We start from the raw sequence: 27,254 nt of genomic DNA, 5'->3' as shown, positions 1-27,254 counted from the left end.
GAACCAGATCAGTTTAATAGAAACTCGCAAGATGGCGTAATAATCGCTTATAAATAATTTTCGTTTCCAACGTTTTTATACAGTTTAATAAACTGAAGTTTATTAACTTTCGGGTTTAGCAAGTTTCTAATTGTGGTAAATTAAGAGTTAAACTAAAATCGAACCTATGTGTGAAATATTCACTAATGCTATTATTGTTCCGCTGGATTATCGGTCGTTTTTGATGAAAACATTCCCCACATGATGCGGATTGCTCTTTAAGAACATCGTCTCTGTTAAATGGTCAGATGTCAGATGTGAAGGGTTCAGCTGATGTTAACTTTACCATGATGTCAACACATTTTTGGTCCATTCCAAGCAATATGCGTGCAAAAATCTCATTTACTGCGGCCTTTCATGTGAACCTCCAACTAATTGGTAAATTAAGCTTTTCAAAAGTCATCACATGCTTTTCAAGCTAAAGATGTATGTATTTATATCGGTAAATAACTTTCACTCTCTTCCCCTCTGAGTTAACTGATAATCTTTTGTTTTCTGTTATATTTCAGATCGAGACGAGAAGACGGCTGGCTATCAGTGTATTGATTAAACTAATTGTTAAGAGGCTCAACTCACAAATCAACACCATCTTTGTAAACTTTCTTCATCAGGATCATCATTTCCAAAATCAACAAGCTCATCTATCCATTACTCTCCTTTTCCCCTTGTCTCGCTCATTTCTCTCTACCAACATGCAATTTCTTTGTTTGTCTACGTTAGCCTATTCCCCCTCTCTATCTGTATCTTTCTCTTTCTGTCTCTCCCTTTATTAAGGTGTATATTACTTACAAGTTTCACTTCTATTCAACTTCTCCATCATCATCATCATCATCTTACATCTCAAGTGGCCTCTTGTAAGATTTTTTGCTTTGTTTGAAAACCTGTGGCGACAGTAAGTCGATAACTTGCTAGCGGAAGTATTTATGAATGGCACTTTTATACTTCTCTCTCTCTCACCCTCTCCCTCTCCGACTATCAGTATCATCATTTTTATCCAACTTCTTAAACAATCATCTACAGCCTTGAGGATTGTTCCATGTTTAATCAATGTATTAATTTTTCTTTCTCTATTTCTTAGAATGGTTACATCCAGGCATCCAGGACAAGTCTATTTGCCATAATAGCTCTTTAGCTGGACAAGTTTTTTCCAGTTGTCATTACATTTTGGTCATATATTTTGTTGTTAATCTCTTTCCATGGAAATCTTGTTTACCACTAATTGGATTTAATTTTCAAAACACAACCTAATCATCTTGTTCATCTAGATAAACTTCTCTCTCTCTCTTTCTCTTTCTTTCCCTATTCCCCTCTCATTTCTCTCTCTCTCTCTCTTACACTCTCACTCTTACTGTGTGTTTCTTTGATTGTTTATCATGAAAAGCTTGATGAGTTGCCTTTTCTTCTTTCTCGTGTAATATTTACTTAACTTCCAATATGGTTGAAACATTATCATCATCATTATTATTAGCAGCATTAATAGTAATTAAGAGTGTTAGCTGTTAACAAATTAAATGAAAAAAGTGATAGAGAGACACAAGAAAGAGAGAGACAGAGAGAGCAAGTAAGATTACACTCAATACCAAATCAAATGATCGATTGTTTACCATTATTATATTATCACCATGATATTATAAAGAAGAAAGAAAATGTCTTGAACAAAAACTCATCTTCATCTTGATCAGAAACAATGACATTACAACAATCATCTGTATCATTTAAAATGAAACAATCAATTCACTTACAATACAAAAAAAGTAACACTAACAAAATAAATTAAAGTAAAAGTTAACCTGACCAATAGATGCCGCCTCTATCCTTAAACCAGAAAAAATTAAATGTTAAAACAAAATAACCTAAAAAATGTAAAAAAACCAACAATCGCCATTTAAAACATTGAAAAGTGTGTAATGATTAAACACTTATACAAAAAAATGAACCATTTTGTTGTCAAGCTAATGAGATTATCTTTGATTTATTCAAGGATTTACCAATAATCATGATCAACAACTATTTGGGACAATTATTTTTACACCTTGACAATTGCTAAACACTGTTACAGACTTGATTCTGTTAAGCCATCAACTAATCACACGGAATGTTTAATCAGCTCTATGGATTGAGTTAATCTTGAAAGCTAAAAGTTTAAAGGCAAGTGAGAAAAAAAGATGAAAATTAAAGTGCAAAAAGAAAGCTCAACATTTAATCTTGTCAAGAGAGTATTAATCCATCATAATTAATAGATAAAAGGTAAGAAACCAACGTTCTTTTTTTTGATTCTTCTTGATTAATCAGGAAAGCAATTTCTCCCAATTATCATGTTCATCATTATAATCATTAAACATCATCATCGGGATCATCATTTTAAGGTAAAAATTAGCTTGTAAAAGGCCTGAACGTCAAAAAGGTAAAGAAAAAAATTTGTTCAAAAAAATATTGAAACAGCAAGAAATAAAAAAATGCTTCAAAGTTTAACTGAAGTCAATACACAAAACCAAAACATGTTATCAACACTTTAACCGGAATCAAATTGCAAATCAAATTGATTGCTAATGTTGATGATAAGAGTTTGAAGTTAATCAATTGAACATGAATTGTAATTAACGCGTTAAACAATTATCAATCTGATCAAGGATGATTTACAAATCTTGGTTAAGCATTTCAAAGTGAACAGTGAACACCAAAAAGTGAACCTTTTTTTCAAGTTTAACGATCATTTTAATTCAATTTGATAATGAGATCTGTTATTAAAATTAACTGTTAAACCTGCCTCTTGTATCTGATAAATTCATTTGCAATGTTTAACATGAAAGTTAATCGTTTGAAAAAAAAGCTAATTGTTAATTATTGTAACATTTTGTGTTGAGACTACTTGCATTGAGTAATAAAAACTCATTAACTTGACAGATTAATAATTTGTAATATTAGTAAGTGAGTGGAAATTATAATTATAATTGTGATTAAATATTTGCAGAAGCAAATTTGTTTCTGTTGATGATGATTATGATGATGGTTGGTGATGATGATTGTGAGCAAGATGAAAAGAGTTTCAAGAAAATGAAATGTTGAAAATGATGATAAAGTGAGAAGATGATGAAGAAGAAGAAGAGGATAAAAAGTTGAGATAAAATAATAAAGGTGAGATGATGATGATGATGATAAGGAATAATAATAAAGATTGTTTGCTATTTGATTTGTTTGGTTGCTGACAATTGCCAGATAATTGTGATACTCATTAATACTTATAAGATGTTGTCGGCGTTTCATTATGTTTAATTGTTGTCATTGATTATGATTAGAGAGACCCGAGGACTCGGCACCTTGGCGCCAATCAATACTTGTATTTATGGACCCTTAAGGAGGAGTTGAGAGTGATCATCATTCTCATCATTTGTGATCATCATTTTTCATCGTTTCTCATCATCATCATCATAAGGAGTCTCAATAAGGTGACTCCGTAAAGGGAGTTTAGGTGGAGTCTCAAGTAACCCAAGTATAAGCTGAGTAGGTTGAGTTAAAATGGTTCAACAGTAAAGTTACATTGGGAAAATGGGAGGAACGAGACTCTTCTTATTGGTTACAATTGCTCTTCATCTTTCTTCTTCTTCTTCTTTCTTCTCTTTCTTCTTCTCGTCTCTTCATCTTCTTTCTTGCTTCTCTTCTTTTCTCTCTTCTGTTTTCTCTCTCTTCTCTCTTCTCTTCTCATCCTTTTTTATCCAATTTTGCCTGACCTCATAACAAACGTTACTTCTTCTTGTTTGTCTTGTTAATCATATTTTTGTTTCTCAGTTTTGTTTTGTTTTTGATTGACAGACATCATCAACTTGATCATCATCTTCTTGATCATCTTCATCACACCGTCATCTTCACCATCGTCACCACCATCATCATCCAGTCACCTTTGACCCTTTACTTTTACTCAGTTTACTTTGCATTCACCTTTGGATTAAATTGACTGTCAATGGTCAAAAGGATAAACTTGTTATTATGCTTATTACCAATTTGGATTTAGTTATGACCACAGGTTTGAGGAAGAGCAATAACAGTAATCATAAAAGTTCATCAATGTCCACTGAGTCCAGATCCTCAGGAGGAACACCTCTTGTTAATAGCAACTCTAGCAACACCAACAACACCAACAACTCTAGTAAATCAGGTTCGTTAGCCAATAGACCATCAACCGACTTTTCCATCGAAGCCATCATGGGTCGATCATCCAACGATCCCATTCAACATCAACAACATTCACCTCCATTCTCACCCCTACCTTTACCTTTAAATGGATTCTCTTGTTCATCAACCTCATCATGTTCAACCTCATCCCATGGACTAACCAAGAATGGAATGGATGAACATGCAATCGAAGCCAATTCACCTTCATTAAGTCCACCCTCAATTGACGTGGATTACAACTGTTCACCTCCACCAATGGAGAGCTCCTTTGATTGCCATTCACCGGGCATTCAATCTCCTCTCAGGTCACCCATACGATCACCCATCAGGTCACCCATTCGGTCTCCTGTTGCCTCACCCTCACACCACCTCGAATCTCCTCATCCAGGGAACATGGACGATGGTCGACCCATGTCAGGTACTCTGGACAGGAACACTCCTTCACCTGCACCTTCAACCGGATCAACTAAAGACGGTTCATCTTCATCATGTGGACCCAATCCATATGCCGATGCAATCAAACCCAAATGCAACTGTGAAGAGTTGGCCGGAGTCAAATGTCACCTAGAAAACAAAGAGCTTTGGGATAAATTTAATGAACTTGGAACTGAAATGATAATCACCAAATCAGGAAGGTAAGATAAACAAATTTATCATAAAACATTAAACAACATAAACTTATCATTGAGCACTTTGAACCTCCCAAAACAAAACAAAAACCAATTAACCACAGCAAAGAGAAAACGCAATTTTTTAATTAACAAAACAATACCAACAACAATCATGAACACTAACCAGAATTATAATCATATTAATCATCCTAATCGTATATCAAATTTCATCTTAAAAACAATTAGCAAATTCCCAAGATGTTAGTGAAAAAGAAAAGCAAAGAAAAAATTTCATGAAATTTGAATCGTTATTCAAACCTTTTGCAGCCAATTTCAATCCACTAATGAACACAATAATCAATTAATCAATAAATTGCCAATGAAATCATACATCAAAATGAACTCTAGTCTAGAAATTCAGTCTTGAAAAGTTGAACCAATGAAACCAGAGACAAAAAGTTATTAATTATTTTCACTCAACTCAATCTATTTAAAGCAACATCAACTTATCATATTTGAGACAAAAATACTTCAATTGCCAACACAGCACAATATTTAGTGAATAATTTTACTCATCATCATCATCACAATCAACAAAAACATAATGATCATTGAAACAATCAGAATGATGAAAATTCCCTGTTAATGTTGAGTCCAACCTTTACATTTGGTTAGATGATTAAATAGTGAATTTACTCAAGTCAGGTCAAACACAATTAACCTGATTGCGCTGAATATGTTGATTTGAGAAATGATTATGATGATGATTAAAGTTGCTTTAAACCAATTCATGTTGAATTGTTTTCTTTTGTTTTGTTGCCTCTTCTCATCTTGTTTCAATGCTCATCATGATGATGATTGAAATGGAAGGATGAAGATTGTTAAGATTGATGGAAAGGGAAACACAAGAAAATGAACTTTTTTTCATCATCTAACCTATAACATAACACAACTAGCCAACATGATAACCAACCTATATCTATTCAGAATTCAAGATTTGAGAAAAAGATAAAAGTTGAAACTGTTTTCGTTGAAATTCAACTTTATATTGTTGTCATTTCCATCATCATCATCATCTTCATTATTTGATAATTAGCTTCTATTGTGACGACAAAATGTTGAAAATAAACAGATGATGATGATGATGATGATGATGTTTTGTTCACTTCTTATTATCACTTTTTTTGTCGTCATCATCACCGCCATCATCATCATCCAACATCATCACCATCTCTCATCATCATTATCACTATCATTTTGTTTGTTGCTGTCACCAATTGTTGATTTAGCTAATTTAATTGCCAACTCATTCACCAATTACAATAACAACACCAGTTGAAACGCCAATAAATCAAATGAAATTAATCATTAACTCATAACTTTTCTCTTTATTGTCACAATTAACCATTCCAATTAATAATAGTTTATCATTCAATCAAATAATAAACCAAGTTTAGGTAATAACAGACACCAATCGACATGAGCAACAATATTGTAACAATATTGTATCAACTCCAAGTCCAACTGTTTACTTTCACAGCTTTAAACATTTGATTCATTGGCTAATTGACTTTCCTGATCATGATGAAACAAAGTAAAAACTTCAATTGATGATCAATTTCATGACTAAAGTTTGATTCAATTCAGCTCTTGAACAAGGGAAGTAAATGTGTTGCCTAGAAGCGACTTGAGCAAGTTGAGTTATGAACAACATGAGTTTCAACTGGTTCCTTAGCTTTAAAATTTGATCCTTTTTTTCATTCAACTCAACATTCGCTTGTCAGAGATTAAGTTAGCGTTTTTGATGCTCACTAATCAACATCAAGACTTGTTGCCAGCAGCATTGAGTTACATAAACAAATTTGTTTATTTTGCTTGATTTGATTAATTGATTTAATCTGAATATTGCTATTAACAATGTCAACTTGAGTCTGAAAAAGATCGTTAGTTTTGCATTGTTCAATGAAACCTGAAGTCGATCATAAATTGGAAAGGTTTGATGAGAGTAAATTGATTAGAAAATGAATTTATTGTTGAACCTGCAATCTGGTTGCCCATTGAATGTTACAATGATGGACTCGCACCCATCATTATAAAAGTTGACTTATTCCCTGTGACACAAAACCCATTGTCAGACAACAGTTTCAACAATCATTAACTTTAACTTGAAGTAGATCATTGACTGCCTCTATCAATAAGCTTATTCACCTCCTTATCCATAATAAAACGGTCAATAATGGGAAAAGAAATGAATATCAATCTTATCATTATTGTCCTTTCAAGGCAAACCTTTTTTGCCATGTTGAACCATCTTTCATCTTGCATCTTTGTCACAATATTTTACCAACCAAATTTACACTAAAACGCCTTTGGTTAAAGAGGACAATCAAATGCAACAAAAAAAGTACCAACAAGACTCACATCACACGAACAATAAACCTTTACACTCTTTTTTTTGTTCACTTTTGTTGTAAGCCACTTGAGATATAAAGTTGATTGTAAACGCCAAAACTCACTCCTCATCAACAACAAAACGCACAACAATCTGGTTAACAATAACAAGCAATAATATTTGACAGAAGACACGAGGGAGAATCGAATGGAAAGTCGAAAAAGTCACATTTCGAGCAACATATTTGTTGCCAATAAAAATGCGATTCAAGATATTGTTAACATTTTCCATCATCATCATTATCAATGATCATCTCTCAATGGTTTTAAAGTGTAAAATTGCCAATGCCAAAGTGCTAGGTCAATAATACATTTCCGATGCTCTTACCTTGCCCATTGATAAAACCTTATAATGGATGGACTTTCAAGTTATCAACTTCATCTTTTTGTCATATTTAATGTCCCATTGTGTGTATCAATGAACACCATTTGATTTAGCCAATTGAATGGCAACAACAGTCAACTGTATCAATTGTCATCTCAACAATATACAGTTACTTAGTTGACTTGATGTTTGATTTATGTTATCAAGAAGCGGATAAACAGTCATTTTCAATGGCAAAAGTCTGCCAATGAAAAAAAGGACTGAAGCAAAAAGTGAAACAAAATTTTTGCCTTTTCACTCAATTTTGCTGCAATAATTTAACTCAAATTATACATTTATATTTTAATATGTCAGTTTGTTCATGGAGAGTCGAGAAAATGAAAAGCAATAACTTGAGATTAGCGTGATTGAGAATTTTTAAATATTTTGATTTGTTCAATTTACATTAAAATATAAACAGCAAAAATGGCTCATTTCGCGTTGATATTCAATCCTTTTTTTTTAATATTAATTTGAGACAACAAATAATCTGTTCATGGTGCATGTCAAGAATGAATAATTGATTACAACCATTGCAATTATTTTCACCTTTTTTCCCCATTCTTCAACTGTTTCACTGTTAATCAGATAATTTATTTTTAACACGCTGACAATATGCTAATCAACTTATTGATCCTTTCAAATGATTAATTGAGTCAACATGTGAGAAACATGGAAACAAAATCTTGAAGAAAAAAACACTGAAAACGAGTTGTTCAGTGGATATTGTTTTGTTGACCAGTTGATGGGTTTACAACTTGCCATGATGATGATGATCATTCTGATAATGGCGGTTGTAAAAGTTTACGGTAACAAATCAAAGTTTTTAATGTTACTCTGTTATTAAAAGCTTAAATGATGGTTAGATGTGACAATGATGTTAATAACCACAGTATTAAGGTATGGCCAAGTGACACTTTCATGATTTGTTTGCTATTGTCTTTCACTCGTTTCATTTTCAAGTTGCCTGTCTAATAGTAATGATGATGATAATGATACAGTTTTGGTAGTTAATATCATTATTAAAAAAGCTGCTTTGGAAAGATGAGAACAAAGAAGCGACAAATTATTATTTTTTATTGTTGGTGTTTTGTTGTTATGATTATTATTTAATAGCTGATGGAAAGACCAGTACAATTTTGAAGCCATTAACATTTCATTGTAACTTGCAACTTCCAAGGTGGAAACCATTAATTTGTTGCTAATTGCAGTTTAACCGTAATGATCCTTTACGCTTGCTGAACCAATTTTTTGTGCACAATCATTTTTCAGCTTCACTCATCTTTCATCTTGCTACCTATCAACATGATCATGTGGATATGGATGAGGGTAATGATGAAAAATGCACAGTTTTAATGGACACTCAACAGAAAATTGGAAACCTTTCAAAAAGGTTAGGTTAGGTCAGGTTAGGTTAGGAAAATGTCTTGACCATTTTCCCAAACATGAAACTGATTCCTTTCCATGGTGATATAACATCGACTATTCAATGATTTGATATTCAGGATGGAATTATTCATTTTCGATTCTAGAGACATCTGATGATGCTAGATGAGTTAGATTGGAAAATACATGTTGATTAGAATCAAATCAATTGAAATTTGTAAATCATCTTCACAGTTTTTTGGTGAGTAACAAGTTTACTTGCAATGTTTGCTCAATTTGTCACAATAATGACGCTAAATAACTCTGAGTCAGTCAGCCTTTATAGTTTCAATAGTTGTGAAGCTGGTTAGATGCTGAGGTAATTAAACTTGTTAGTCAAACTGCTCACCAAGTTTTGAACCTTTTCATCAGTTTATCAGCTAAACACAGGAATCAAATAGAGTCATCCAGAGTTTAAATTTTAAAAAAAGTCAAGCTAGGCAAGTTTATCAATTGAATATTGAATCAAACTCAAGATGAAAAATTGAATCGTTTTAAGCGATAAAATCTCTTTTTTTAAAATGCCGATAAAGTCTCAAACTTTACCTTTGAACGGATCAAATTAAAAGTGAAAGGGTTGCTGAAAGATGAAGGTTTTTGCCAAATCCTTTAGCTAGCGTTAAATGGATTTAATTAACCAAGGAATCAATAGACTCACAATTACCCACCGATTTTATGTTTAATGGCTCATTTGACGAGCTATGTAGATGAATAGCCTTTTAGGTTTATCCTGCGAGTTGAGTGGTTCCTAAGATATTTGGGTTTAAAGTTTGGCCATTTTAAAATATTAAAATCATTTTTAAAATTGTCTAAAAAGGTGTAGCCTAGTAGGTAAAGGAGTAAATGAAAGTATGGAGACTTGAATTGATAACCTAACAATCGTTGAATGGAAAGTCAATAGCAAACCAAAACATATTGTCATGTTTAACAAATCCAGAACTTCTGATCACTTTACTCTGTCATAATGACATGTTTAGGCTATTCTCGTCACTCAGTGTTTCAATCAATTTGCACCCTTCGACAGAAGTTATTGATTGAGAAAAAAAGAAGTCTGTTTTTTCCCTGATCTCATGATGAATTGTTGATTTATAAAATAAGATAAGGTGTAAAATGATGATAATGATGGTGATGATGAAGATGATATATCCGGTATTTTATCCAATTAAACAACAACATGTGTGTGTGGTCGATCAATTTACCATTAACTAAACAATAATAATGAAACCGGAATTTAAAAGGTAAAACTGTTCATGTTGAAAGAAATGGCGAAGGTAAAGAGAAGAAGCAAAAGATGAAGAGTAAACAAAACAATAAGACACTTTTATCAAAGGTAACTTTTCATTTTAACCAACAATATTTACATTGGCCATCATTTACCTGGTATCATTTTACCATTCATCATCATTATCATCATCTTAATCTTCATCATCACATAAATGTTTCCATTTGGGTGAATCACAAGGGATAACAATCTCATTTTTCATTCAACTTTCAATGTTTCCTCATTCAGATAGTTCAGGTTTCTTTTTTTTTACTACCTTTGCTTTGCTTCACATAATATCATTGTTAACTGTTGGCAAAATACACACAAAAGTTGATGGTGAAACAAGGAATATCCGATTAGCAATTGATTGATTGGCTTGTATTTTGTTGAACAATTTACTTGATTGAGTGCAAGTAAGGCTCATTTACAAGTTACCTTTTGTTTCCTTTCATCTCAATAATAGTCTTGAAACAGGATATAAACACTAAACTGACTGCTGATTGAATCAATAATGATGATAATGATAACAATTTTTCAATTGGCAACATTTCATTCAACATTGACCTGGTTAAAGAGAAGAATTTTTTTCTTCTCTTGAAAAATTTCTCTTCACACTTAACCTCATCTTTCACCATTCAACCGGATAAGGTACTAAATAATTCTCCATCAAAATGTTCAGATAATTATCGACCAGATCAATCGAATTCAATTGTTGAATTTTCTTCGGAATTTTCAGCTTTTCTAAAAAAAAAGTTTTGATCCAATTGAAGAGGATAAAGGTTGTATAAATGGCTAGCAAAAGGACAGTTTAAGTTGAGCAAAAATGTAATTCATTTTGTGTTCAACTTGAGGGTCAGCAAGTGTGCTTGATCAACAAAAAAAACTTGTTGCTTTTTTCATGTTTCATCAATGAGTTGATGAACAAAATGATGAAAATGAACTGAATAGAGACAACAACTGTTAAGACAAGAATGACTTCTTGTTTTTATTTTAAACTTTGCCCTTGCTTTAATGGACATGAATTTATGTTGAACAGCGTTTGTTAACGACAGCAGCTCAACACACTTGAATCTGAAAACAAAACCAAGTCTAAACAACGTCAAGAATGAGATTGTTATCAACCATTGTTTATGCCTTTTTTGGCTCCGTTTTCACTCTCCATTATCGTCCCTGTCGACTTGTAACTTGTGCTGAGTCAAATGTTGGTGTGATAATGATGATGATGGTGATTATCATTATCATTATTTGTTATTACCATCAATAGTTGGTTGTACAAATGATGATGAGAGCAAAAAAAAAGTGTAACAAAAAATGTAAACTGTCCAATATTAAATTATTGCCTTTGCAATTTGGCAACTTTTTGCTTCAGGAATAAAATTGCAATTTATTTTGCTTATTTTGATGTTTTTACTCGTCGTTTTAATCTTGCTTTTTTATTAACTTTTCATTGTCATTCAATGAGTTGATTAGTTTTTGTTTTGGGAGGAATTTTTTCTTTTGTCGAATCGAGTTTTTTTGTTTCTTTGTTCTTTTGGTTCTAAATTTTTCTTTTGTTTTTTTGTCGCCGTAGACGAATGTTTCCCACAGTTCGAGTCTCTTTTACTGGAATCGATGTTAATGTTAAATATCTAGTTTATTTGGACATTGTACCAGTCGATAATAAACGATATCGTTATGCATATCATCGGTCATCATGGTTGGTCGCCGGTAAAGCAGATCCACCTTCACCAGCTCGTCTCTATCTTCATCCTGATGCACCCTTTTCAGCCGATCAACTGAGGAAACAAGTTATTACCTTTGAAAAGGTCAAGTTGACCAACAATGAAAATGACAGATCAGGACATGTAAGTAGCCTTATCTAATAATCGATTTTGAGGCTCATCGAGAAATATTCCAAAATACATTTTCTAATTTAAACTTGTTTCCCCTCTACAGATAGTATTAAATTCAATGCACAAATATCAACCTCGAATACATCTAATCATACAACGGGACGGAATAACCTTTGATTCACCTTCCATCGCCGTAGAGTCTGAACGATTTCGAACCTTTGTCTTTCCAGAAACTGTTTTCACCGCTGTAACTGCCTATCAAAACCAACTTGTAAGTAAACCATTTAACATTTAACTTTGCACATTAACTGTGCAAACTTGAAAGCGCAAAAGGCTCAAAATGCAAATGATACTTTGATAAATTTACAACAATAAATGTTGTACAAGAAAAAAGAAGAAGAAAAATTGGAGCAAAAGTTATCGGCCAACAGCCAACCAAGGTAAAGCATTTGACCATAAATATGAGCAATTCCTTGCCAGTAAACATTTGCTCCTAAATAATGTAAAAATAGTTGTGATAATAAATTGCCATAAATTGCACCTCATCTCAATGACATCAACAACAGACCAGGTAACTCTGATCAGGTAGTGAAGCCCAAAAGAGAGAAAAGTTAAACTCATCTTTATCCATTTGCTCTTTGACCTTTCTTTGTACATTTTTACATCATCAAATGCGGTAAACTGTATAAAAATTGACCTTGCAAATGATTTAGTCAAAGTTAAAGGTAAAAACGAATAAAGAAGATGAAGCAAAAAAAGGTAAAAAACGTTGAAATTCATCACTAGTTATAACTATTTATCCGGATTATTCTGATTTATTCAATTCTCCCTCATTTTTCTTCATTTTATTTCTCACAAAATTCAAACTCTAAACATTTCTCAGTCATTTAAATTTCTTATCCTTCATCCTCCTCATCCTCATCAGACTCATCAAACTAAACTTATTTTCCTCTTGATCATGTTCATCTTACCTCATACTTGTCTCATTGGTAACATCATCTGATTCATCTTCATCCTAATCCGACACATAATTAACATTAATCATGATTAATCGAGGCGCTAAATCCTGTCATTCATCTATGACCATGTAGCCAATTACTCTTGACATTATTATTGATATAAAATGTCAATGAAAATATTGAGAAAAAAAGAAAAAATGAAATTTCAAATTCCATATTGTTTCACTAAAGGCGAGCAAGAAAATTACTCTTTTCATGATAATCCTTCCAATAAAAACTTCTTTCCCCAATGTTCAGGGAATGATAGACTTGTTTAAAATAGCAGTCAACTTCAACACTTAGCATCGCCAAGCTTGCTGTTTAACGTGTAAATCGTTTCAACAATTCAATTATTGAACCAATTTCCAACCGTAATCGTGATCAACTCGGTAGGTTGGTGAAATTGTCCAAATTACAATGAAAGGTAAAAAGGTAAAAGACCACCGAAGATGCATATTTGTCTGAAGTAATCATCTTTTATTGAACAACTATTATTTTCAACTTACCTTTTATTATCATTATCATTGTATATATCATAATCACTTTATTGATTATGGCCTGTTATTTTGACAACTTTATGAATAAAATGATAATAATAGCAATAGGTAAACATTTCATGTTTACCTCTTCATCAGTCTATTGAGGGTTCACCTATAATTTTATTTTGCGTGAAAAAACATGAACATCTCGTGAAGTTGTGTGAAAATGAACAGAGAAAATGAGAGAGAAAAGGTTTTTTTGCCAGTAAATTTGATGAAATTGGTTGAAAGCCATTTTCGTCTTTTCTTTTTCTTCTTCTTCTTCTTCTTCATCGTCAACATGATTACTCAATTCACTGATTCTCGCCATTTCATTTTAATGATCATCATGATCAGGTTAGGGGATAGACTATTGTTGCTCTGTGTGAAGATGGTTCCATTAAAGGATTAATCTTCTCACGGATCAATTAGATGATCGAGTTTAAGGTTTGCTTCTTAAATGGCTGACCATTAATTTATCTTAACTCGCCATTAAACATGATTATCTTTATTCAATCAACTTTACCACTATTTTTGAATCATTTTTCATCATCATCATCGGGTACAATATCCTATTCAATTTTTTCTCATTCCATCGCATCTTCTTTATTGTGACGCACGGGTGGCCTTTATTATCATAACTGACCTTCTTTTATCATTTCACTTCAATTTTCAGCATAATTTTGATAATGTTGAGCTATTAATGTTGAATTTGGTAAACTTTTTACTCTTCAATTGAACAGTTTTTTTTTCTCAACTTTGAATAGCAACTGGAAATTTTTCTTCTGTTGTGTAAAACTTTTGTCAAACCTTTTCACTTAACACTGTTTATTAAAATTAATGATAAACCAAGTTTATCATATTCTCAAGTTTAATTACATCTTCTTTTGACGCTCTAATTTTGGGATAGAATTCAAATTAAACTTGAAGATGAAATAGCAATTGAAAAGAAAGCTACCTTTTCTGATGTTCATTTTCTCAAACTGATACTATTGATGAAAAGTTTACTCTGACAAGGAAAGAAACCTTGCACGGGCAGGTCAAAATGAAAGTGGATTTAATGGAAACAAATAGTCAGAAAACCCCTAAATTCACTAATCTCCCATGGAGCTAATCGATCTGAAAAAAGTTACAGGGTCGCAAATGTTCCAATCACGGAGGTCAGAATGATTGATAAAATCGCATTAGCGAGAGATATTTTTATTAAATCAAATTATTTAAGTGTTTATCATGAGGAACGCGAATCTGGAATCATTTAATTTCTAGCTTTCGAAAATGAAATTCGAATAAATTCAAATATAAAAAAACTTGCTCTAAAATACAGCAAAATGTATTTCGCATCATGAAACAATTGCAATTTTTTTCGAAAACTAGAAACTGTAAAAATAAACTGATTCTAGATTTGCGTTCCTCGTGGTAATTGACACTAAATAATGATTTGATTTGATGACTTGATTTAGTAAAATATTTCTCTCTAATGTGACTTTATTAATCATTTTGACCTCCGTGATTGGAACATTTGTCGACCCTGTAACTTTTTTCAGATCGATTAGCTCCATGGGAGATTAGTGATTTAAGGGGTTTTCTGACACGGGCTTTCCATTAAATCCACTTTCATTTGATCTGTCCGTACCAGCAAGGTTACTTCTCTTGTGAGTTGTCTCGATTTCTAGAGTTTGCTAACGAAAAATTGATTTGATTTGAAAATAAATTATAACATCTCACATTATCCTCATTGTTAGGTCTTTCATTAATTAATTAACCTCAATCATGATTAGTGTCTTTAATTAGTCAGTGTCTTTGACTGTGAAATGTTAGGTATTTTGTCATTTCAATAACACTGCAATAAAACTCGTTTATTTCGGCCTATTTCGTTATCGTTCGACCCTATGCTCCATCAAAATCGGTCAGTCATAAATGAAATAGTTGCCTTGTTAATTTTTTGCTGTACTTATTATATCAGCAACTAAAGACTTACTATCGATATACGATTGTTAGTGTATTAGGCTAGGTAAGGTTAGGTTAGTTGATACCAACCAATATACAGCAGATAAGCTAATTCGATCCAACCCCATTTTCAATGTTGTGCAAAGATCAATTTCAACTGATGACTAAATTGACTCAGGGTTTGACAACTCAGTCATCAGTTTATTGCAACAAAATGGCAAAAGTTGAACATCTTTATCGATGATTTAAAGTTGATTGAAATGTTCAACTTTAAACTGCAATGTCGAATCGGCAAAATAGTTATTTGATTTCTCAATTATTTCATTGATAATCAATTTAGGAGAAAAAAAACGTTAACTGTGAAACTGGCAACAATCATGTTAATCGTTAATTTAAACACACTTATTAATTGCATTTTTTGCTTCTTCATATTCGTCACCATAACCATCATCATATCTTACGAGTCTCTTATTTTATCCTCTACAAGTTTTGGTGACATTTTCACATTCAAAGTTATTTATTTGTTTCATTTGATTAGTTAATTTATAACCAATTAGAGACCAAGTTTGCCTTAATAATGCTTTTTTATTATCAATCGTTTCAATCAACCTTGTCTTCAACCATGATTTAAGAAGATGAAGAAGCTCAAATTCATGCGAATATGTTTTTATTAATTTTTACCTTAGTTTTCTTGCTTCTCTTCAAACTCTTAATGATTTATACATTTCAATGGTTAGCTTCTGCATCATGTTGTCTCCATGAATGATGAAAAATCTCTTCACATTACTTTTTCATTTTATGTATAAACACATTACTTTTATTTAACCATTTACCTTTACCAAGTTTTACTTGTTTAAAGAAACGTTGAAAAGGCGTTGTGTTGACAATCGTTAAAGTTGCTCATTAATCATGATAATCTCATTTACTCTGATCACAGGGTAACTTGGACTTTCTTTTCATACCAAAGTTGACCTTGAAGAGTGTAAGAAAAAAAATGAGACAAAAATTTAAAAATTCATTTGGAATCGAGCAAAAAGACAGAAAAAAGGAAATCTTGCAAAGCAAATTTTCGTTGAAAATCAATTGACATTCAAGTGAACTTGAAGTTGACGGAACTCGAAATGCTAGGACTTTTTGAACTTTCAAAAATCGATTCTTCGAGATTCAGATTTAGAGCATTTTGAATATTTCCTTCGAATCGTTTGATTGACCAAAAAACTTAGAAAATGTTTTCTCCGAAAAAAGTAAATCCATTTTAAGCAGATTTTTTCTTCATCTTTCAAAGTAAAGAATCGATTTGCAATTGATTCATCTTTTAACGCAAGAGTAAGCGTCGATGAGCATTGGAGCATTAAATGGTCAGTTTTGTTTGAAAATTGATTAATCAAATTGGATCAAATTGTATTGCTTCAAAATGACTGGCCATTCAATCAAAATCATTGGCTTTCATTTGTTTCTAACATTGTATCAATTTCACTGCAATGGTGCGTGTAAACACAGGTAAACAGGAAAGATGCAATTGTAACAAAATTGAACACAATTGAGTTAAGCAAATGTTTCAAAGGTTATTGCTGAACAATGAAAACACCCAAAAATGAAACAAACTTTTAGCAGGAAAAAGACTTGAGATTTAAAAGTTTCACCAACATCATCATTACCATCATCATTAACATTATTAAAGGTTTTCTTATCCATTTAATGATATCTTTTGTTTTGTTGTATTTTTATGGCTCAAAAGGTACCTAAAGAGCAGCTCATTTGGCCAACACAACAAAACAATTGAACAGTTAACCTGAACAATCATCTCTCGATTAGCTGGCTCAGTGAATCAATAAATTAAGTTAATCACAATCAAAGCTCAACAAATTGACCAAGATTCCAACACAAAGCGAAAGGAAAAGAAAAGCAAAAAACGGAAAAAGGTCAAAACATAATACAGATATTGAATAGTGTTTAATGATGATGATAATTGAGGTTTACTTATCAAGCCAATCAAAGAGCCTAAATTGGCTCCAATCAAAACGATTAACAAAAAAAAAATCAAAACTAGACTTCAATCAAAGCCAGTCGCAACAATGAGACTGACAAAATGGTTTGAAAGTGAAAAGCTCAAGAAACGAGAAAAAAAAGTTTCTTATAAACTCGTGAGGCTCATCAACCCATCAAAAATTAATGCTATTACATATTTACCTTTTCAAAGGGCCTTTTGCTGTCAAATTATTTTCGCCTCTTTAGCTTGGTTAATGATCAACATCTATCTTGATCAACATCATCATCACAACACCCAACAATGAACCGTAACTTACTGCCCATTTAACCCGAAAAACCAGTGAAAGGAAAACATTAAACATCAGTTTTCACGGTTCATCAGCACTTACCTATTGTCATTAATGTTCAACCTGTAACCTTTAATAACTTTATTGGTGTAATCCAACAAGAATCTGTCTCAAGAATTAATCTCATTTGATTGATCACTTTCACTGAAAATGTCGCCTTGTTGAATGTTTTCAAAAACTTATCTGATTTGACTTTTGAAACTTGACGAAACTCGGTGCTGGCGAATTTGGCAATTTTTTCAAAAAATCTTTTGCGCTTTCAAACTTTCTTTTAATTTCTCGGTTTTTAATTTTTTCTCCGTTTCATCCTTTTCGTCCAATGTTTCAATAGATAACGAAATTGAAAATTGACAGCAATCCATTTGCCAAAGGATTCCGAGATTCATCTAGACTCACTGACCTGGAAAGGTAAGTCAACAAGTTTAACTTGTCAAACATTTTTTCCCTTTTCTTTTGGCTCCTTTTGCTTCTCCCAGTTCAATCCAAACAAATTGATGGCTAAATAAAGATACACTTGCAACTTCTCGAACAAATTGAGTTAAAACTTGGCGACCAACAAAACTGAGAAGTAAAAGTAACAAACGTCACTTTAACCATTATCATCATCATGCTCATCGTCTTCCTTCTCTCCTTCATTCCAAAACTTCGCACCTCTGTCTTGATCTGTGTCAGACAGTTTTCTCTTTCTATTTCACTCATTCTTCTTGACCATCACAATCATGATCAAGATCACTATCAACTTTTGTGCCAAACTTTACTTTTCCAAGCACTTGTTCATTCCCTTTATTGCAGTCATCTTCATCTTTTCCTTCTTCAGTTTCACTCGACTTTTCAGACAAACTTTTTTTTCCATCGCCATTCGCTTTTCTCTTATCTTCAGACATCTATCTTTTTGTTTCTTGGACCTTCTTCATCCCCTCACTTGCAACTAGTCTCATTGTTATTTGCTGTTGTTTACTCAGTAAAAACAAGTTGATTGCTAAATGAATAGAGAATTGATTTATATACTCTGAAAGTATAGTTATTTGTGACCCAATTTTAGATTGTAAATGTCATGATAAAAAAAGAGGAAAAAAAATTTCATGATAAAAGAGACAAAAGTAAAAGCAAAAATAAACAAACAAAACCAATCATCAAGTCAACTCTCCAATTTGATTGAGTCAAACAATGATTAGATCTGTTAGTCGAGTGAAATATTTATTAGGATCAAATCAATTTTTATCATGAAAATGGTCAAAACAATTATTAGTCGTCTCGAGTCTTGATAATTTACAGTCAAAAACTTGTTTCAATTTCAGCTGTCAATATTAATAAAACGACGTGTTAGTCGAGTCCAGACTTACAAATTTTAAACCCAAACATCTCAAGAGCCACTTTCAAGGCAAACTATTCCTAACCTAACCAAACCTAACCTTTTTCATAACTCAACATGCTCTATCGAATGACACTTATCTCATTCAAATCGGTTCTAGGCATGTCGTTTCCTTGTTAGATCAAGATCCGAATCCAGAAATCAGCATTTCGATTAAACTTTGTGTTCATCATCAACAATTGATATCACAGTTTAGTGACGTTCATCATCCAAGCCAGTCAAACTTTGAGTCAACTTAACGTGTTGATGTCTTGAGTTTTTGCCCTCTGAGTTTCTTTCTGTCAATCAGTTGAACTATGAGTTTTCATTTTGAAAGTGAAATGTTTATTGAGATTAAATCAACTCGTTGGTGATCAAAGTTGCTACAAGCTCTCCCTTTAGTACACTTGAACAAGGTAAACTAAATTGTCACAATAAATTGAAAATAAACCAACGAATAGTCAATCATCTTTAGTCAGTTTGAGTCAGTCAGTCAAACGCAAGCTGACATTGATACTATCGTAGCTTCAATTCAACCGAGATTAAGGTTAGCTGAGTGTCAACAAATCACAGATTCATTTTCAAATTTTCATCAAAATATTGACACGTTCGTAATACCTTTACAAGAATTATGTTCAAAGACAATCAAAGATGATTTTGATGAGAATAATGTTTTAGTATTTGTTGATGAATATAAAAATGTGAGGCAAAAGGTGTTTTCATTTTTTTTATTGTTGATCTAAGTCAAGAAAAAGAGAGAAAAAAGTAATTAGTATTTTGCTTGTTTTTCAATTAATTGAGTTTGATTGAAGTTAAAAGGTGTTCATTCGTGATCAACTGTTTTACCTGCAAACTGCCCAACTAACCATTTATTATTGTTCAACTTAAGTTTTCCTTTTTGTTTTCCTATTAACGTTAACGTTGATTATTTCGCCACTTTCAATTCACGGTCAACCACTAAGAGTACAATAATAATTATTAATCAATATAAAAGGTGATGGGCAGGAGGAGTAAACAGGTAAACCTTTTTTTCTCCGGTTATTTTGCTCGTTTTTTTATTCTCTCTCTTCCACTTCTTGACAAGGAAAACACAAAACTCACTAGAACTGCTAATAATAATGATAATCTATTGAAGAAACAACAGCAACAAATAAAAAAAAGAGCTCACAGGCCTTTAGTTGAACCTTAAAGTTTAACCTTAACTGACCGCCTCTAACACCCTTTACACTCTTGCTCATCTTCATCGCCATCAATATCATCATCATCTTCATCATCATTATCATTAGCAACTCACAAATTGAGTGAGGCACTTTGTAAAAGAAGGAAGAACAAGAACAAGAACAAGAAAAGGTAAAACAAGGATAACGGCTTTTAAAGATGCAAGATGATGATGATGATGATGATGATGATAATGATGATGAAGTTGAGTCGGCTTGTTGAGCGTAATTAAAGGGAATTTCATTTCAAAATGATCAATGAATTTGTTGAACGAGATTGTGTTAAAATGAGAAGCATTTTCATCGCAACAACACTAAGAGTTGAGAGGCCGAGTTGGGTTATGAAGGTTGACCTGGAGGATGAGTTTGTTAGGTGTGACTAGAGTAACATTGTTGGTGATAGTACATGGATACACTGGCAACACACACACACACATGAACACGTCGCGTTTCTTCAGCTCTACATAGGCACTTTGATTGAGCTCATTCAATCTTTCTTACCCTTGAGATGTGTGTGTGGTCTGACTCTTCATTATACTCACAGCTAATACCCTTGAGCTATAAAAACATGCATTCTTATTATTTCTCGTTTTCTTGCATTTTTCTTCCTTACCTTTTTCTTCTTCTTCATCATTTTTTTCTTCCTATTCTCACACATTCTCTACAACCCAAATTACTCATCTTTATTCTTCAACTAATTTCATCGTCCTCATCATCACCAAGTTCACCTTTTCTTCTTCTTCTTGTATTTACAACAAACAAACTTTTCATTTCTACCTTTCATACTTATCATGCAAAACAACAGCTCGTAAAACATGGTTTATCCATGAACACTCATTATTCAAGATTGCTTTTACACCAACAACACCACACACTAAGTAGCTAATTATGAGCCTCAAAATTGAAACAATGAAAATGAAATGAGAAAAAAAACTGAGCAAAATTTCAATTACAGAGTATTATCATGAACCTCATTTTCGCGTATTAACATCTTGTGTGAGCAAATGCAAATTTAACCAACTTTACCTTCGTTTTTTCGTCTCTTGTGTTGGCATTTTTTCCTTACCAATCTTGCATCAAAAGGTATAAAAGGCTGTTGATTACCTCCACTGTGAGTGCAAACTATTCAGCCCAAAGGTGTACTTTTTAAGTGTCACTCAATTAAATGTTGCATCAGCAGAAGAGAGGGAAAAACAAACTTGCTTGTTTTACCTTTTTTTTACCTTGCTGCAAGTGTAAAGTTTTGTGTGTGTGCAACAAGTAAAAAAAAGTTTGGATGAAGATGAAGATTCAAGTTACACTTGTACACCTCGCAACAGATAAATCAAGTTGATCTGATGAAGATGAAGATGAAAAGAGAAGATAAGTTAGAATAAACATTTTTACTCTCTTTTCTCTGCTTCTCTGATTGATTACTATTAATACGTCAATATTAGGTTTTGCTGATGCTGTTACACTGTTTGTTATTGTTGCTGTTTACATTCAATTGAACCGATAAAAATTTAATGTTATCACAACAGATTGAGAGGTAAACATTTGATTGATATAATGAGCCAAAAAAAGTTGAATTTTCATTGTGAGTGAAAAGTAGGAAAAAAAGATGATGAATTAAAGGATGAAAATGATGAGGCTAATGATGAAGAGAAAAGTTTTACAAATTGAAATTGAAGAGAAGAAAAAGAAATGATCAAATTGTATTGATACATTGATCATCGTTGATTCACTTTTTACTTTCTAAGCTAACAGCAAAAAACAAAATACCTGTCAATAACGAAGATGATTAAATTGAAAAACGTGGCTCAGACTTTAGCTTTTTGTGGCTCTTTGCGCTTGTACACTTATCACAACAATGTTGAAGGTAAAAACAAAAAAAAATGTTTTCGTTGATGCCGATGTTTGATAAAAGTGCTGCTGATTGAAAAGTTGATAAAATTGTTTCATCGGTATGCATCTTGCACATTTCAAGTTAAACGTGTTATTAATACATAACTTGAAACCTTCAAACTTAATTTTGAACAAATCTCTGGCAGTATAATGGCTAGTAATCCTTGTTTATCAATCTTTCTTTCAAAGCTTTCTATAACTTGATTAAGCAGATCCAAGTGACAAATGACTTATACAATCGATTCACTGATCGATTAGATAGTGAATTATCGATATAGACTTGCTTTTCAAACCATTAGTTCATCTTGTTCGATGTGTCAACTCAGTTGATCTTTTACGTGAATCTTGTCATGAGGTTAAATCTTTAATCGTTTGCGAAAGAAAGTCAATTTGTTATGAAAATATTTTCAACTTTCGGCCGATCTTTATTCAACTATTCAATCATTTAAATTGAAATATTAATCTGTTGTTGCTTTGCCTTTTTGTTGTAAACTCTGAGAGGGAAAAGGTTTTTCTTTAATCAATCTTATTACAATTAAGACATCTTAACAGACATTTTAGAGTAAAAACATCTCAGCTGGGTTTCGTTAATGGTTTTGTTTCTTACACTTTTCTTAATGGTAATAATAATGATTATTTTGTTGTTGAATCAAGCAAGCATGTCAAAGCTCAGAGGAGCTCAAATTGATTGAAATGCAAGAGTAGCATACAGATGAAATTATTAAAGCTAACAAGTTTTTTTTTCTTTTGAACATAATCATGATTAGTAAATTTGCTTGAGACGTTGATGGTCATCATGATCACAGTGATTACCCTGAAAAACTTATCATTTATTCAACTTAATCAACCAATTGACTAAAAAACAGATACAAATTACACGAGAAACACAATCGGTTGAGATGCGTGAAATGGGAATCAACAACCCAGTAGGATATTGTCGATTTAAATCACCAGTACAAAGATTAATTGAATTGATTCAATCAATCACAATTTAAATTTGCACCGACAAATGCCACTTTCAATGGATTAAGCTAAAATTAAACTTTATTAACTTCATCAAATTAGTAGCTTTGAAATGCGATTTCATAATTGATTATAATTTTACCAGTAAGACATGAATATGAAAAGAGTCGACAACGATTAAACCTTGAATCTGGAAATGAAGGCTGAAGTAAACTCAAACACATCAAGACTGGAATTTATCACAATTTTTCCTGAGAAAAGTCACAATATTTGTTTCAGTAAAGTTCAACTCATCATCCCGTTTGTTTCTCCAGATATCATTATGCATGATCCATAGAAAAATTCTGAAGAACTGCTCGATAGAATCTTGAAGTTCTTGATGCCAAAAACTGAACATCATATCGAAAAATATCTTCGATTGTGAATCAAACAAAATTGTGTCTCTATCAGAATCTTCAAATAACCTAGATTTCAGACAGATTTAGTTTTTTTATCCTCTAAAATGTTAGTCTATCATGTGATGAATGAGGTTATTCAAATGTCTAAATGTCGGCTGTCAAAATGACAATGCAAAACAAGCCGACAAGACGAATTGAATTTTCGCTATTTTGTGAAATTTTCATCTCTCATTGCAGGCAATTTCAACCTATTCAATGTTTCAACTTATAATCGTTTCATTGTAAATAGCTGCAAGCTTCATTTTTCATGTTTAATTTTGAGCAACTTTTCATCATCATTACCCGTTTATTCCCATTCTTGTCGCTCGTTTTTTAATGATAATTTCTTCACCTCACTCATCATGATCCTCATCTGTGTCGCTTTTTTCACAAAAAAAGAGAGAATCTATTCTTGCCTTTTCACCATCATCATCATGTTATTAAATAGAACCCAAAAAAACAACAGACCAACATTGAAAAGGCGATCCCCTTCATCTCCTTCTTTTATTCACCTCATCATCATAATCATCATCATCATCTTTTTACCACAAAATTTACCCTACGGGTGATTTCCCAAAATCACCTTTTCTTCTTCCTTTTCGCACCTAACTCTCCTCCTACCAGATAATAACTCAAGTAATTTGAAGACATCCTCTTGAATTAACTTGCCTGATGATGATGATGACCTTACGCGCGTTACAATCTCGCCTTTCTCTCCCTCTTTCTCTCCCATGCGAAAGTTGAATAAAAAAAGGCAAACAACTTTTTTCATTGAAAAAAAAACAAATTGTGTGTGGTCAGCACACTGTGCAGATAGGTGTTTATAAGATTCCCTTTGGTTCATCCTCACCTTTCCCAGTGTTACATCATTGCGTGTTTTATGGCTCATCTTGCAAAAATAAATGAATGTAAATTGAGATTAGTTGATCACGTTGTTTTTCACGGCCTTTTTGGCCTTTTAATACCTAACCTCAAGTCCTTTAGAGTCACCCTTTTGATAAGTGTCTAAGCACACAGGCTTGATAGCCTTTTCCCTTTTCAGGGAAAATCTTTTGTTTTTTGTTCGTCTATTGTTTACTATTCATGTATTGTGCTAATAATTATAAGCATTTTTGGCCACCCTGGTTTCAACACACATTCATTCATTGAGTTACTAATCAACCAGGAAGAAGCACCCTGGGTGGCTTTAGGGTAATTTACTACTAATTTACGTTTAATTTTATAAACTTGATTACCTTTTTTTTACAACTTTTTAGTCTTACTATTAGCTTTGCTTTTCTCGCGTTTCATCTCTTTTTTGTTGTTCATAAACAATTACTTTTTAATCATGTTTCCTGTTCACCATCGCGCAGTCAAAAATGAAACACAAAACAAAAACATTAATTTCTTCTTTAAACACGTTTCTATTAATACTAATCAATTATTACCTTTACAACCATTTGGTTTACTTATTGCTACATTACAATTAATGGGCTCATTTTATAGGATAAATTGTTTGGGTTGGAATCAAGAAGCAAAATGAGGCAAAAATGAAAAAATGTTTATTTTGTTCATGACTTTTTTGTAGAGTTTCAAGTTTTGGAAATTTTTCATTTTAAATGTTTTTTTATTGTCTTTTACTCCTTGTTGTAGAGATGCTATGGAATCGATAATAAGTGATCCATGTTATGGTCGAGGTCCAATAATATCGCCCTTCTTGTTGAACAATGAAGAAACGGCAAGCTTATTCTTAAGGGAAAGAGCCTTGCTCATGGGCCATCCCAACTCACCCAACTCGGGATCAGGCAACATGCCACCCGGCATAAGAGGACCCGTTATGTGGAGACCTCATCCCGGCTTCCCTACCATCAACCCAACCGACTTTTATAATCTATTAACAACTTGTCCTCCTTGGTACTCGGCTGCTATTGGAGCTCACTTAAGATCTCCTAATCCAACTTCAGGTAAATCTCGAAACTCTTTTCTTCTTCTTCTTCGTTTCTTCTATTCTTCATGTACTTACCTCTTCATCTTCATTACAGGTTCATCACCAACTTCAGCTGCTGCTGCCGCTGCATTTGCCTTCACCAGTCCACCTCACTTCTGGAACACAAACACAAATCAAATTCCAAGTGAACTCGCGAAACAATCTCTAATCAAGTAAGTTGATCATTCAGAGTTGACCATTAGAGTTGATCACTTGTTCAATATTTAACATCAACTTTCTTTTCACCTTTTCTCAGCAGCAATGGAAACATGATGAATGGCAACTCAAACAACAACAACAGTGGCGTTGGTCCAACTCGTCCAAGTCATCCTCATGACCCATCTATTCATCGATTCACTCCTTATCCATTATATTCACCTTCCAAGAAGGACTTGAATGGATGCAAAAGTTCATCAACTGGCCCATTGACTTCAGGACTTTTACCTTCTTTGGGTCACCATCCACACTTGCCCGGATCTTCACCTTCATCTTCACCCCTCTTGTCCTCTTCTTCTTCCTCATCCTCATCATCCAATCATCATCCACTGAATCTTCTTAATCCATCCAATGGAACTAATTTATCTTCTGATCTTCATTCTCATCATTCCCATCATTTACATAATTCACGTTCATCATTCAACTCCGTCAACGGTGATAAACGATCTCCAATCAATGGAAGCAACAATTCAAAGCATAAAACCAAGAATCATCACAAAGACAACAATAGCCTATCAAACAATTCAAATAGTGAGCGCAATCAAAATGATGACAATTCCGAGAGAAAAGAAGATGAAGATGTTGAAGAAATATTGGTTGAAAGGTAACAACACCATATCAGAATAATTCGAAGACAAAAGGACAACATTATCCTTCCCTGTAAATATATACATATCAGCGAACCGAAAAAAAAGTCAAAACTCAACAAAAAAAGCGCAATGAGCAAAGACTTATCGCAACCTTGACACACCAAGAAACTTTGCTTGCCTTAAACCACCAATCCACCGGACCCTGAAGTCACCGAAAAGAAGCAGAAAAAAACGCAAATCTTTTCCTTCCATCGACTTGAACGGCCCATCAGGTGCAACAAGGTTGAAGACGAGGTCAATTGTGAATATTATCATTACCAGAATCGTGAATGAAAAATATTTAAATAATAAATTTAAAATTGTATTAAAAGTAAAACAAATACTTGAATGTAATGAAACATTTCAATAAAGTTACAAATTATGAGCAGAGAAAAAAAGTGTTCAATTATTTCATGGAAACTCACCTTGTAATTGATCCGGTAATGAACTGAAAAATTGCAACCAAATTTGTTTACAAAATTTTCTCTTCGTCTCACAAACTCTAAAGTTATCATTACCGATGCCATTATGTTCATAATGGCATTGTTATCATTATCATTGTGATTTGTCCATTTTAATTAAACGCAACGATTCACTTGGCTAACCCATTATTATCATTTAAAAACATTATTAGTA

At 32.7% G+C, this 27,254-nt stretch overlaps 1 protein-coding gene and 1 long non-coding RNA gene across 4 annotated transcripts; both read left to right on the top strand.

Annotated features, from left to right (window-relative positions):
• Positions 1 to 80: 80 nt before the first annotated feature.
• Positions 81 to 1,975, top strand: LOC107369429 (uncharacterized). Of its 2 annotated transcripts, none has more exons than XR_001570314.3 (3): positions 81 to 465; positions 549 to 893; positions 1,118 to 1,975. It is a non-coding gene; the product is annotated as an uncharacterized LOC107369429 (long non-coding RNA). The 2 variants fall into 2 exon arrangements; XR_001570313.3 differs by having other exon boundaries at positions 549 to 931.
• Positions 1,976 to 2,916: 941 nt separating this feature from the next.
• On the top strand, positions 2,917 to 27,016 carry LOC107369420 (uncharacterized). 2 transcript variants are annotated; one of them, XM_015937364.3, is made up of 7 exons: positions 2,917 to 4,844; positions 11,895 to 12,168; positions 12,260 to 12,427; positions 18,287 to 18,363; positions 25,440 to 25,750; positions 25,829 to 25,946; positions 26,033 to 27,016. In XM_015937364.3, exons 1-7 carry the CDS (start codon positions 4,024 to 4,026, stop codon positions 26,595 to 26,597), a joined length of 2,334 nt encoding a protein of 777 aa, XP_015792850.2. In that variant the 5' UTR covers positions 2,917 to 4,023; the 3' UTR covers positions 26,598 to 27,016. The 2 variants fall into 2 exon arrangements, with proteins under 2 accessions (XP_015792850.2, XP_015792849.2); XM_015937363.3 differs by having other exon boundaries at positions 3,542 to 4,844; positions 26,030 to 27,016.
• Positions 27,017 to 27,254: the final 238 nt, after the last annotated feature.

The sequence above is a fragment of the Tetranychus urticae genome, chromosome 3, assembly GCF_039701765.1.
Source record: "Tetranychus urticae isolate SD_2017Ah chromosome 3, NJAU_TeUrti_SD_1.0, whole genome shotgun sequence".
Taxonomy (NCBI): Eukaryota; Metazoa; Arthropoda; class Arachnida; order Trombidiformes; family Tetranychidae; genus Tetranychus; species Tetranychus urticae.
Note: the sequence above shows the minus strand (reverse complement) of the source record. Positions and strands in the feature narration are given on the sequence as shown.